Source organism: Liolophura sinensis, chromosome 8 (assembly GCF_032854445.1).
Source record: "Liolophura sinensis isolate JHLJ2023 chromosome 8, CUHK_Ljap_v2, whole genome shotgun sequence".
NCBI lineage: Eukaryota > Metazoa > Mollusca > Polyplacophora > Chitonida > Chitonidae > Liolophura > Liolophura sinensis.
Genome location: NC_088302.1, coordinates 23,783,995 through 23,799,056, shown reverse-complemented (window position 1 = coordinate 23,799,056; position 15,062 = coordinate 23,783,995). Strand labels below are relative to the sequence as shown.

General features: G+C 37.7%; 1 protein-coding gene across 7 annotated transcripts in view; it reads right to left on the bottom strand.

The window, feature by feature from the left end:
- The window catches only part of LOC135474130 (protein Fe65 homolog), a 99,478-nt gene that overhangs the window by 20,818 nt on the left and 63,598 nt on the right, over positions 1-15,062 (bottom strand). For 4 of the 7 annotated variants that reach the window (XM_064754150.1, XM_064754154.1, XM_064754149.1 and 1 more), the window contains exons 5-10: positions 11,188-11,268; positions 9,749-9,829; positions 3,761-3,841; positions 3,429-3,509; positions 2,888-2,957; positions 2,299-2,423 (exon numbers count right to left, since the gene is read on the bottom strand). In XM_064754150.1, the coding sequence (XP_064610220.1) occupies positions 2,299-2,423; positions 2,888-2,957; positions 3,429-3,509; positions 3,761-3,841; positions 9,749-9,829; positions 11,188-11,268 (519 nt within the window). The remainder of the gene's footprint in view (positions 1-2,298; positions 2,424-2,887; positions 2,958-3,428; positions 3,510-3,760; positions 3,842-9,748; positions 9,830-11,187; positions 11,269-15,062) is intronic. The other 3 variants (XM_064754152.1, XM_064754153.1, XM_064754155.1) reach the window with 3 other exon arrangements.

Here is a 15,062-nt window from a genome sequence, read left to right as displayed (position 1 = left end):
ATAAAGCAGCGCTGAAGCCTCAAGAAGTCTGCACTGCGACTTAATCTTTAGAATGAACAGACAACACTTATTGAGATTCACTCCTTATACAGGCTACAGAACGTCGCTTATTGTGAAGAGACAGGGCTTGAGTCATAACTTGTGTCTACAGGATAGGAAGTGTCTGCTTTCCACTATCTCGATGGCCTATCTAGTATGTTTATGTAAACTATGGCAGGCATAGTGGTGGGTCTTCTTACATACAAGAAACAGGTTAACTTAATTGAGCTCCCGCCAAGCTATTCAGGAAACCCGGGTTCTGTGGATTTTATTTTACGCCTTGTGTATTGTACGCAAAGCTTTCTGTGGGGTACAGCAGTTTTGCATACTGTTTGTCACGTATCTATTCGATGTATTCCAAGATGATAACTGCAATTCCACCATGCATCTGCAGGTGCAATGGTTATTCACCTTGTGGATTGGGAATGCCAAAATATACGTATCACCAGAGTCCGACGTTTCACATTTTTATACTTTAAAGACGATTTTCCTCCATTTCAAAGATTCGATTGTGGCTGCAGCGTTGTGGATGAGTGATTTATGTCTCAGACCGGCTGCCCAATTTCCTCATGGCTTAACACACGGCACGTTAAGGTGTTACAGCTTGATTGAGATATAGTCCTGCACAGCTTTCACAAAACTTCTTCATGAAAAGCAATGGACCCAATCAATAAATTCTTCACTACTTCTTTAGTTCAACTTCAAAAGAAATTCAGATTGAATGTTTCTACTTTGTTTTACGACTCTGTTTTGGACTGCAATAAGCTGATGTTTGCCATGTAAAATGTTCCACCAACGATGCTGACTTTATCCTGTGTGCAATCAATCTGCCGTACAGTGTATAAAATGCAGAAGTTTAAGACTTAGTTGACACAGATAGCTTGTAAGGGTATGAAGACAGATCAAACAGCTTCAGGGGAAAATAATTCCACGTCACATTTTAAAGATAGCCATTAGTGCATGAAAAGAGAATTAGTTCCAAAAAGCAAAAAATTGTGTCACACATATTCTGTTAGACCTGGGACTGGTTTATACTGAGATGTCATAAAATTTTCTTTGATGGTAATTTTATTTGATGGTAAAAAACTATTAAACGTAAACTGAGAATTATAGCAGAACATAAACTGTACTAATACCAGTGTCCATACGAAGCACTGCTTCCTTGTCATCCTGGTCAGTAACAGTTCATGGTATTTTATACATTTAAGGTTCTCTGCAGCATTTGATTTGATTCCATTGGTATTTAAAGCCGCCACCATGTCTGGAAACTGGTGTCTGTTTATTTTTAGGCCCTAGTTTTATGCTGTAACAAGCTATTTTAGACTTGCGTAGTTCTTTGGTGATGAAAAACATAGCATAGCCTGTGTATTTTCAGAGCGTCAAGACTGCTTAACCGAGCAAATTTAATTTGCAAAACTTATCAATATTATATCAACACTCTGTCCACACCACAGAATTTCAAATTCTTTATTTTTTTACAAAGCCATTTAAAAAGGTGACGATTGTGTTCTACCTTTTTCGTCTTCTATATAAAACGGAAAATTCCAAAAGGATGATTTTAACTTCACTACAGCCCTGTCTCTCAAATACAAACATGACAGTGACAGTTGCCTGGAAAAACCTAACAATATACAGGTATGTATTGACAAATTTTAGAAATAAAAACTTTTTGAATATATTTTCCTACAAATTTTGTTCAATATGTCTTTGAAATTTCTTTGAATAATTTATTTCTGGAGTTTTTCTCAAGGTAATAATACCTTTATATAACCACAAACATGTGAGGGGTCCACACACATTGTCATTGTGGAGCAGGGACTTACTTCATGATGTCAGTACGGTCTTCACAAGGAGGATTTCATCCCCAGTGTTAAAGCTGCATGCTCTTGCAGAAATGGGGAAACTGCCCATGTGGCGTTAAGCCATAATCATTCATTCTTGCAGAAATGCATGTCTTTAAAATTATGATTAGTGTTTGCTACGCAAAGATATACTGATAATATCTAGAATCTCTTCACACTCATTTAATACAGCCTCGAGTAGTAATGAGAAATGTAAAGAATATTTTTTCTGTTTTTAACCTGAACTACACTGCAATCATGAGAAAGAATGGTGTATGTAACAAGGCCCTTCAGAAAAGTAGTGTCACTTCACCAAACAGACATTCCCTGCATGATAACCCGATCAAATAATTAAATAAGAATCTTCTACAAAGTTATACTGCAACTGACCATTCCCACTCTTATTCAGCTTTCTTACCTCGTCACTGTTGGAGGAGATAGACCTCTTGGTGTCCTTAGGATGCGAGGCTCCGCTGGTAGGCTGTGGTGGCTCTCTCTGGATTGTCCCGCTCTTGATGTGCCAGAAATATGCACCTTGCTCATCTGTACATAAATCCGCACAACAGAGAAAATGTATATAATTTTAATTTATTTATTTGATTGTTGTTTAACACCATACTTAAATTTTTTTTTTACCTCAAATATGATGGTGGTCAGTTTCATTGGTGGAGTGCCTGAGTAAACCAATGATCTTTGGCAAGTTACAAATTCTGTATCGAAGGAAGGGCTTGAACATGCGCCTTATATGTCTGATTTATTTACACAGATATTTATCATTATATACTCTGCTGTACAGAAGCTTTTGATCCATGAAAGCACTGAGGTAGTCTTGTTTTTGAGCAGTACAAATTTACTTGGAATTGTCTTTCACCCAACATGGGGAATATAGAAGCAAAACAGGAATGTAGGACTAACATTTGACTATGAACGCAGCCAAATACACTTATTACAGTGCATGTTTCAGGCATTCATAAGGTTGTTTCATGCCTTTAGACAGACTGTTTTACCTTGATGTTTCTCCCATCCTGGGGGTAGAGCCTCAGCTTCTTCATGAGGGGCACTGTCCTGGCATGGGGTCTATTACACAAGACAGAATCAAGCCAGATACAAATACAGGAAAAGTATGAAGTATCACAACGGTCATACAAACAAACAGTCATGTTGCACAAAATCATCATGGGCTATAAGTGTGACAGCTGTCAGCTGGATGGGTGGAGGGAAATGTGCAACATCTAAATTAAGGAAACCCTACATATTCCTGAGTAACTGGGAAACCTCGAGAGCTGGATTTGAACACCTCCCTCTGCCAATGGCAGCATCCACTGATTGCATTTTATTTATTGAGGTATTATGTCACACTCGAGAACGCTGCACTTGTCCAATGTCAATCAACTATAAGGGTTGAAGTTACCTGAAAGAGTCTGGAATATGGAGGTTCCTACTTCAGGGTTGTGACATATAAACCACAAGTACCGATGTAAAACCCTGAAGAGAGGGAGTTCTACTTTTAAATATACACACGTAATCAAAAAGACGTAGGAAGTATACCTCTGTATGTGTGTTTGTTTCTCCATTTTGTTTCTTTGGCTTGCTGACCACAGCGTACACATCATCTATGGATGAGTAGATCTGAGTGGATGACGAAATCAAAAAACAAAACAAAAAATGTGTGTGGATCAGAAAAACTCAATCAACAAAATTCTGTCGCTGTTCTCCATAAAAAACAATTATACACAGGTGTGAAACTAAGTACTGGAGAGCAGATAATGTGAGCAAAATATGAAAACTGAAAAAAATGAACAATTTTATTGTGTATGTACCCATAATAAGAAACAAATCCAAATATGAGATGAGCAGAAAAATCAAAGCAAAAAATATACCTCTTCGGCAAAAGGGTCTGGTTGTGTTTTTTTCTTTGGTTTGTTGACCACAGAGTATAAGTCATCAGTGCATGTGAAGTCCTAGATGGGTACATAAAAAGAGAAAAAACAAAACGCACACATCACAGAGAGAACAAATGGCATGCTTAAAAGTAAACAAAATATACACATCATAAAGAGAACAAATGGCAGGCATACAAGCAAACAAAATATACACATCATAGAGAGAACAAATGGCATGCATAAAAGCAAACAAAATATACGCATCACAAAGAGAACAAATGGCAGGCATACAAGCAAACAAAACACACACAACAAAGAAAACAAGCACAATGCATGTACATGTACCTGTGTGGTGAGTAGAAAGTGACAAAAAAAACATGTAAATGTGTAGATCTGTTAGACCACTTTTAAATACTTTGGCTAATAAGGAATTTGAAAGTTTCTTGATGCACACAAAATTCCGCAGAGCATGTGTTTTCATGAACAGGAGACAAAATGAACCCATGTGTGGTGAGAAATTACCTTGGGTGACGGATGAGACAGTTTAACTTTCAGCAAATAAACAATTTGACAACTGGCTGACCTTGAGTGTTAGGTGAGTCTGATGGTGCTCACAAGGTGATCCTAAACTTGCCCAATACTATAGGAAGAACAGACAAAATGGCCCATTTGTTTCACAGCCAAGTTGGTTAAGTGGCAGGTCACATAAGAATCCATTTGTGCCCTATGGAAGACACCTAGTTCCACACATGGAATTCTTAACATTTGGCAGGACTAAGATGGTTATCTTAAGTACTTCATCAGCTTAACACAGATGTGGCTTTTCTTCATCAATTCAGTACATGTATAAAGGACTTAACATGTTTTAAATCAAAATATATAAAAATTTTGGTCAACAGAACACAGACAGGGAAACAAAGCATATCCTGCATGTGTGTAAATACAGACAAGGCAAAAATTTGGAACTAAAAAAAATATTGTCAGTAAAGGTCTGAGAAATGAAATAGTGAAAGACATGTTTGATGAAATGTTTAGTGTGCGACTGCACAGAATATAACAGGTTCCATAATAGGGGGATTTCGAGTTCATGCTCTCCTATCCCTGAAGGTAAAAAAAATGTCCTACTGTACCATTTGATCTGTCAGAAATGTTAGGCAATTATATTTGTTTACGTGTACTATAACATGGGTGCCTGAAAAGAAGTTTCACAAAGTTATTTAGAGCAGACAATCGATGTAGAAAACTAAGGAGCAGATGTGGAGCAAACAAAAAATGTAAGTGGATCAGAAAAACTCAATCAACAAAATTCTGTCGCTGTTCTTCATAAAAAAAAATTACACACAGGTGTGAAACTAAGTACTGGAGAGCAGATAATGTGAGCAAAATATGAAAACTGAAAAAAATGAACAATTTCATTGTGCATGTACCCATAATAAGAAACAAATCCAAATATGAGATGAGCAGTAAAATCAATGCAAAAAATATACCTCTTCGGCAGAAGGGTCTGGTTGTGTTTTTTTCTTTGGTTTGTTGACCACAGAGTATAAGTCATCAGTGCATGTGAAGTCCTAGATGGGTACATAAAAAGAGAAAAAACAAAACGCACACATCACAGACAGAACAAATGGCATGCTTAAAAGTAAACAAAATATACACATCATAAAGAGAACAAATGGCAGGCATACAAGCAAACAAAATATACACATCACAGAGAGAACAAATGGCATGCATAAAAGCAAACAAAATATACGCATCACAAAGAGAACAAATGGCAGGCCTTCAAGCAAACAAAACACACACAACAAAGAAAACAAGCACAATGCATGTACATGTACCTGTGTGGTGAGTAGAAAGTGACAAAAAAAAAACATGTAAATGTGTAGATCTGTTAGACCACTTTTAAATACTTTGGCTAATGAGGGATTTGAAAGTTTCTTGATGCACACAAAATTCCGCAGAGCATGTATTTTCATGAACAGGAGACAAAATGAACTGATGTGTGGTGAGAAATTACCTTGGGTGATGGATGAGACAGTTTAACTTTCAGCAAATAAACAATTTGACAACTGGCTGACCTTGAGTGTTAGGTGAGTCTGATGGTGCTCACAAGGTGATCCTAAACTTGCTCAATACTATGGGAGGAACAGACAAAATGGCCCGTTTGTTTCACAGCCAAGTTGGTTAAGTGGTAGGTCACATAAGAATGATGGGCTCCATTTGTGCCCTATGGAAGACACCTAGTTCCACACATGGAATTCTTAACATTTGGCAGGACTAAGATGGTTATCTTAAGTACTTCATCAGCTTAATACAAATGTGGCTTTTCTTCATCAATTCAGTACATGCATAAAGCACTTAGCATGTTTTAAATCAAAATATATAAAAATTTTGGTTAACAGAACACAGACAGGGAAACAAAGCATACCCTGCATGTGTGTAAATACAGACAAGGCAAAAATTTGGAACTACAAAAAATATTGTCAGTAAACGTCTGAAAAATGAAATAGTGAAAGACATGTTTGATGAAATGTTTAGTGTGCGACTGCACAGAATATAACAGGTTCCATAATAGGGGGATTTCGAGTTCATGCTCTCCTATCCCTGAAGGTAAAAAAAATGTCCTACTGTACCATTTGATCTGCCAGAAATGATAGGCAATTATATTTGTTTACATGTACTATAACATGGGTGCATGAAAAGAAGTTTCACAAAGTTATTTAGAGCAGACAATCGATGTAGAAAACTAAGGAGCAGATGTGGAGCAAACAAAAAATGTAAGTGGATCAGAAAAACTCAATCAACAAAATTCTGTCGCTGTTCTTCATAAAAAAAAATTACACACAGGTGTGAAATTAAGTACTGGAGAGCAGATAATGTGAGCAAAATATGAAAACTGAAAAAAATGAACAATTTCAATGTGCATGTACCCATAATAAGAAACAAATCCACATGTGAGATGAGCAGTAAAATCAATGCAAAAAATATACCTCTTCTGCAGAAGGGTCTGGTTGTGTTTTTTTCTTTGGTTTGTTGACCACAGAGTATAAGTCATCAGTGCATGTGAAGTCCTAGATGGGTACATAAAAAGAGAAAAAACAAAACGCACACATCACAGACAGAACAAATGGCATGCTTAAAAGTAAACAAAATATACACATCATAAAGAGAACAAATGGCAGGCATACAAGCAAACAAAATATACACATCATAGAGAGAACAAATGGCATGCATAAAAGCAAACAAAATATACACAACACAGAGAGAACAAATGGCAAGCACACAAGCAAACAAAACACACACAACAAAGAAAACAAGCACAATGCATGTACATGTACCTGTGTGGTGAGTAGAAAGTGACAAACAAAAACATGTAAATGTGTAGATCTGTTAGACCACTTTTGAATACTTTGGCTAATGAGGGATTTGGGAGTTTCTTGATGCACACAAAATTCCGCAGAGCATGTGTTTTCATGAACAGGAGACAAAATGAACTGATGTGTGGTGAGAAATTACCTTGGGTGATGGATGAGACAGTTTAACTTTCAGCAAATAAACAATTTGACAACTGGCTGACCTTGAGTGTTAGGTGAGTCTGATGGTGCTCACAAGGTGATCCTAAACTTGCCCAATACTATAGGAAGAACAGACAAAATGGCCCGTTTGTTTCACAGCCAAGTTGGTTAAGTGGCAGGTCACATAAGAATGATGGGCTCCATTTGTGCCCTATGGAAGACACCTAGTTCCACACATGGAATTCTTAACATTTGGCAGGACTAAGATGGTTATCTTAAGTACTTCATCAGCTTAATACAAATGTGGCTTTTCTTCATCAATTCAGTACATGCATAAAGGACTTAGCATGTTTTAAATCAAAATATATAAAAATTTTGGTCAACAGAACACAGACAGGGAAACAAAGCATACCCTGCATGTGTGTAAATACAGACAAGGCAAAAATTTGGAACTACAAAAAATATTGTCAGTAAAGGTCTGAAAAATGAAATAGTGAAAGACATGTTTGATGAAATGTTTAGTGTGCGACTGCACAGAATATAACAGGTTCCATAATAGGGGGATTTCGAGTTCATGCTCTCCTATCCCTGAAGGTAAAAAAAATGTCCTACTGTACCATTTGATCTGCCAGAAATGTTAGGCAATTATATTTGTTTACATGTACTATAACATGGGTGCATGAAAAGAAGTTTCACAAAGTTATTTAGAGCAGACAATCGATGTAGAAAACTAAGGAGCAGATGTGGAGCAAACAAAAAATGTGTGTGGATCAGAAAAACTCAATCAACAAAATTCTGTCGCTGTTCTTCATAAAAAAAAATTACACACAGGTGTGAAACTAAGTACTGGAGAGCAGATAATGTGAGCAAAATATGAAAACTGAAAAAAATGAACAATTTCAATGTGCATGTACCCATAATAAGAAACAAATCCACATGTGAGATGAGCAGTAAAATCAATGCAAAAAATATACCTCTTCGGCAGAAGGGTCTGGTTGTGTTTTTTTCTTTGGTTTGTTGACCACAGAGTATAAGTCATCAGTGCATGTGAAGTCCTAGATGGGTACATAAAAAGAGAAAAAACAAAACGCACACATCACAGACAGAACAAATGGCATGCTTAAAAGTAAACAAAATATACACATCATAAAGAGAACAAATGGCAGGCATACAAGCAAACAAAATATACACATCACAGAGAGAACAAATGGCATGCATAAAAGCAAACAAAATATACACAACACAGAGAGAACAAATGGCAAGCACACAAGCAAACAAAATATACACAACAAAGAAAACAAGCACAATGCATGTACATGTACCTGTGTGGTGAGTAGAAAGTGACAAACAAAAACATGTAAATGTGTAGATCTGTTAGACCACTTTTGAATACTTTGGCTAATGAGGGATTTGGGAGTTTCTTGATGCACACAAAATTCCGCAGAGCATGTGTTTTCATGAACAGGAGACAAAATGAACTGATGTGTGGTGAGAAATTACCTTGGGTGATGGATGAGACAGTTTAACTTTCAGCAAATAAACAATTTGACAACTGGCTGACCTTGAGTGTTAGGTGAGTCTGATGGTGCTCACAAGGTGATCCTAAACTTGCCCAATACTATAGGAAGAACAGACAAAATGGCCCGTTTGTTTCACAGCCAAGTTGGTTAAGTGGCAGGTCACATAAGAATGATGGGCTTCATTTGTGCCCTATGGAAGACACCTAGTTCCACACATGGAATTCTTAACATTTGGCAGGACTAAGATGGTTATCTTAAGTACTTCATCAGCTTAATACAAATGTGGCTTTTCTTCATCAATTCGGTACATGTATAAAGGACTTAACATGTTTTAAATCAAAATATATAAAAATTTTGGTCAACAGAACACAGGCAGGGAAACAAAGCATATCCTGCATGTGTGTAAATACAGACAAGGCAAAAATTTGGAACTAAAAAAAAATATTGTCAGTAAAGGTCTGAGAAATGAAATAGTGAAAGACATGTTTGATGAAATGTTTAGTGCGCGGCTGCACAGAATATAACAGGTTCCATAATAGGGGGATTTCGAGTTCATGCTCTCCTATCCCTGAAGGTAAAAAAAATGTCCTACTGTACCATTTGATCTGTCAGAAATGTTAGGCAATTATATCTGTTTACGTTTACTATAACATGGGTGCCTGAAAAGAAGTTTCACAAAGTTATTTAGACCAGACAATTGATGTAGAAAACTAAGGAGCAGATGTGGAGCAAACAAAAAATGTGTGTGGATCAGAAAAACTCAATCAACAAAATTCTGTCGCTGTTCTTCATAAAAAAAATTACACACAGGTGTGAAACTAAGTACTGGAGAACAGATAATGTGAGCAAAATATGAAAACTGAAAAAAATGAACAACTTCATTGTGCATGTACCCATAATAAGAAACAAATCCACATGTGAGATGAGCAGTAAAATCAATGCAAAAAATATACCTCTTCGGCAGAAGGGTCTGGATGTGTTTTTTTCTTTGGTTTGTTGACCACAGAGTATAAGTCATCAGTGCATGTGAAGTCCTAGATGGGTACATAAAAAGAGACGCACACATCACAGAGAGAACAAATGGCATGCTTAAAAGTAAACAAAATATACACATCACAAAGAGAACAAATGGCATGCATACAAGCAAACAAAATATACACATCACAAAGAGAACAAATGGCATGCATACAAGCAAACAAAATATACACAACAAAGAAAACAAGCACAATGCATGTACATGTACCTGTGTGGTGAGTAGAAAGTGACAAATAAAAACAAGTAAATGTGTAGATCTGTTAGACCACTTTTGAATGCTTTGGCTAATAAGGAATTTGAAAGTTTCTTGATGCACACAAAATTCCGCAGAGCATGTATTTTCATGAACAGGAGACAAAATGAACTGATGTGTGGTGGGAAATTACCTTGGTGATGGATGAGACAGGTTAACTTTCAGCAAATAAACAATTTGACAACTGGCTGACCTTGAGTGTTAGGTGAGTCTGATGGTGCTCACAAGGTGATCCTAAACTTGCCCAATACTAAAGGAGGAACAGACAAAATGGCCCATTTGTTTCACAGCCAAGTTGGTTAAGTGGTAGGTCACATAAGAATGATGGGCTCCATCTGTGCCCTATGGAAGACACCTAATTCCACACATGGAATTCTTAACATTTGGCAGGACTAAGATGGTTATCTTAAGTACTTCATCAGCTTAATACAGATGGGGCTTTTCTTCATCAATTCAGTACATGTATAAAGGACTTAACATGTTTTAAATCAAAATATATAAAAATTTTGGTTAACAGAACAAAGACAGGGAAACAAAGCATATCCTGCATGTGTGTAAATATAGACAAGGCAAAAATTTGGAACTAAAAAAAATATTGTCAGTAAAGGTCTGAGAAATGAAATAGTGAAAGACATGTTTGATGAAATGTTTAGTGCCCGACTGCACAGAATATAACAGGTTCCATAATAGGGGGATTTCGAGTTCATGCTCTCCTATCCCTGAAGGTAAAAAAAATGTCCTACTGTACCATTTGATCTGTCAGAAATGTTAGGCAATTATATTTGTTTACGTGTACTATAACATGGGTGCCTAAAAAGATGTTTCACAAAGTTATTTAGACCAGACAATCGATGTAGAAAACTAAGGAGCAGATGTGGAGCAAACAAAAAATGTGTGTGGATCAGAAAAACTCAATCAACAAAATTCTGTCGCTGTTCTTCATAAAAAAAATTACACACAGGTGTGAAATTAAGTACTGGACAGCAGATAATGTGAGCAAAATATGAAAACAGAAAAAAATGAACAATTTCATTGTGCATGTACCCATAATAAGAAACAAATCCAAATATGAGATGAGCAGTAAAATCAAAGCAAAACATATACCTCTTCTGCAGAAGGGTCTGGTTGTGTTTTTTTCTTTGGTTTGTTGACCACAGAGTATAAGTCATCAGTGCATGTGAAGTCCTAGATGGGTACATAAAAAGAGAAAAAACAAAACACACACATCACAGAGAGAACAAATGGCATGCATAAAAGCAAACAAAATATACACATCACAAAGAGAACAAATCGCAGGCATTCAAGCAAACAAAATATACACATCACAGAGAGAACAAATGGCAGGCATTCAAGCAAATAAAACACACACAACAAAGAAAACAAGCACAATGCATGTACATGTACCTGTGTGGTGAGTAGAAAGTGACAAACAAAAACAAGTAAATGTGTAGATCTGTTAGACCACTTTTGAATGCTTTGGCTAATAAGGAATTTGAAAGTTTCTTGATGCACACAAAATTCCGCAGAGCATGTATTTTCATGAACAGGAGACAAAATGAACCGATGTGTGGTGGGAAATTACCTTGGGTGATAGATGAGACAGGTTAACTTTCAGCAAATAAACAATTTGACAACTGGCTGACCTTGAGTGTTAGGTGAGTCTGATGGTGCTCACAAGGTGATCCTAAACTTGCCCAATACTATAGGAGGAACAGACAAAATGGCCCATTTGTTTCACAGCCAAGTTGGTTAAGTGGTAGGTCACATAAGAATGATGGGCTCCATCTGTGCCCTATGGACGACACCTAGTTGCACACATGGAATTCTTAACATTTGGCAGGACTAAGATGGTTATCTTAAGTACTTCATCAGCTTAATACAAATGTGGCTTTTCTTCATCAATTCAGTACATGTATAAAGGACTTAACATGTTTTAAATCAAAATATATAAAAATTTTGGTTAACAGAACACAGACAGGGAAACAAAGCATATCCTGCATGTGTGTAAATACAGACAAGGCAAAAATTTGGAACTAAAAAAAAATATTGTCAGTAAAGGTCTGAGAAATGAAATAGTGAAAGACATGTTTGATGAAATGTTTAGTGCGTGACTGCACAGAATATAACAGGTTCCATAATAGGGGGATTTCGAGTTCATGCTCTCCTATCCCTGAAGGTAAAAAAAAATGTCCTACTGCACCATTTGATCTGTCAGAAATGTTAGGCAATTGTATTTGTTTACGTGTACTATAACATGGGTGCCTGAAAAGAAGTTTCACAAAGTTATTTAGAGCAGACAATCGATGTAGAAAACTAAGGAGCAGATGTGGAGCAAACAAAAAATGTGTGTGGAGCAGAAAAACTCAATCAACAAAATTCTGTCGCTGTTCTTCATAAAAAAAAATTACACACAGGTGTGAAACTAAGTACTGGAGAGCAGATAATGTGAGCAAAATATGAAAACTGAAAAAAATGAACAATTTCATTGTGCATGTACCCATAATAAGAAACAAATCCAAATATGAGATGAGCAGTAAAATCAAAGCAAAACATATACCTCTTCTGCAAAAGGGTCTGGTTGTGTTTTTTTCTTTGGTTTGTTGACCACAGAGTATAAGTCATCAGTGCATGTGAAGTCCTAGATGGGTACATAAAAAGAGAAAAAACAAAACACACACATCACAGAGAGAACAAATGGCATGCATAAAAGCAAACAAAATATACACATCACAAAGAGAACAAATCGCAGGCATTCAAGCAAACAAAATATACGCATCACAAAGAGAACAAATGGCAGGCATTCAAGCAAATAAAACACACACAACAAAGAAAACAAGCACAATGCATGTACATGTACCTGTGTGGTGAGTAGAAAGTGACAAACAAAAACAAGTAAATGTGTAGATCTGTTAGACCACTTTTGAATGTTTTGGCTAATAAGGAATTTGAAAGTTTCTTGATGCACACAAAATTCCGCAGAGCATGTATTTTCATGAACAGGAGACAAAATGAACTGATGTGTGGTGGGAAATTACCTTGGGTGATAGATGAGACAGGTTAACTTTCAGCAAATAAACAATTTGACAACTGGCTGACCTTGAGTGTTAGGTGAGTCTGATGGTGCTCACAAGGTGATCCTAAACTTGCTTAAGTGGCATTTAGAAGTCGGTGAGGAGATACACTGGACAAGGCATTCTTATGGATGTACAACTTCTTGGTTTATTTAACACAACGTTTCGATGCAGATACTAGCATCGTTATCAAGTGAATGACATCAAAATTACTACTGCGCTTATATATAGCAAGAGGAGCAAATGTCAACAGATAAAACAAAAGAGGGTAAACAGTCCTCAGGGGGTTAAGGTGTCCTGGGGTGGGTGTTGGTGTACTGACTAGGCTCGGTGGGGTTCCTGAGCGGTTTGGAGGATTAGCAGATCATAAGCTGAGGGGAGGTAGATGCCGTGATCTCTGTTCAGGCTGGGCTTTAATCTCTTAATCTGGATGGCTTCCTGTAGTTTTCGTTTCTTCCAATGGGGCTGATTCATGTTCAGTGTCCTGACTGTATTCCAGTTGATGTTGTGGGATGGGTTTTCATGTATGTGGTCAGATATGGCAGATTTGGAGTCAAGTTTCTGTACTGATGATTGGTGTTCTTTAATTCTGGTTTGAAGCGGTCTGCCTGTTTCACCTATGTAGGAGTTGTTGCAACTGCATTTTAATTGGTAGACAACTCCTTTGGGTGGTTGGGGTTTGGTTGGTGTCTTCTTTCCTGTGGCATGTAGGTGGGTCTTTAGTGTGGTCAGGCTTCTGAAGACTGTTTCTATTCCAGTTGACTGTTTTATTAGGCGGGCTATTTTGTGGCTGGTTGGACCAATGTAGGGGAGGTTGATTCGTATACCGGGGCCTTCCACGTGGACTCTAGGCTGTTGATTGAGTTCACGTTGCGAGTACTTCTGGATGGTTTTATTTACTTGGTCTGCTGGGTATCCATTCAGGTGAGTGAAAACTGTACGCAGGTGTTGGATCTCTTCGTCTAAGTTGCTGTTACAGATGAGTTTAGCTCTCTTTGTGAGGGTGGAGATGATGCCGGTTTTGGTTTTGGGCGGGTGGTTGGACTTGTAGTGGATGTACTGGTCGGAGTGGGTCGGTTTGCGGTACACTGTGGTTTGGAGCGCGTCTGCTGTTCTCTTCACGTGGACATCTAGGAATGGTATTTGTTGATCTTTCTCAGTTTCCATGGTGAATTTGATGCGTTGGTGTTGTGAATTTAGGTGGTCAAGTAAGGCAGATGGATCTTGGTGGTGTTGAAGTGCGACGAAGGTATCGTCCACTTTTCGCATCCAACAGATGGGCTGGATGGGTGACGTGGCTAAGGCTTTGTTCTCTAGTTCAGTCAGGTAGATCTCGGAGACAATCGGGGATAGTGGGGATCCCATGGGGAGGCCATGGATCTGCTCATAAATTGTGTCACCCCAAGTGAAGTAAGTGGATGACAGGCAACAGTCCAGTAGGCGGATGATATTATCTGGGGATAGGGATGTCGTCGGTGGTGTGGTTGTTATCTTATCTCTTAAAACCGCTCAGGAACCCCACCGAGCCTAGTCAGTACCCCAACACCCACCCCAGGACACCTTAACCCCCTGAGGACTGTTTACCCTCTTTTGTTTTATCTGTTGACATTTGCTCCTCTTGCTATATATAAGCGCAGTAGTAATTTTGATGTCATTCACTTGATAACGATGCTAGTATCTGCATCGAAACGTTGTGTTAAATAAACCAAGAAGTTGTACATCCATAAGAATGCCTTGTCCAGTGGATCCTAAACTTGCCCAGGAACAGACAAAATGGCCCATTTGTTTCACAGCCAAGTTGGTTAAGTGGTAGGTCACATAAGAATGATGGGCTCCATTTGTGCCCTATGGAAGACACCTAGTTCCACACATGGAATTCTTAACATTTGGCAGGACTAAGATGGTTAT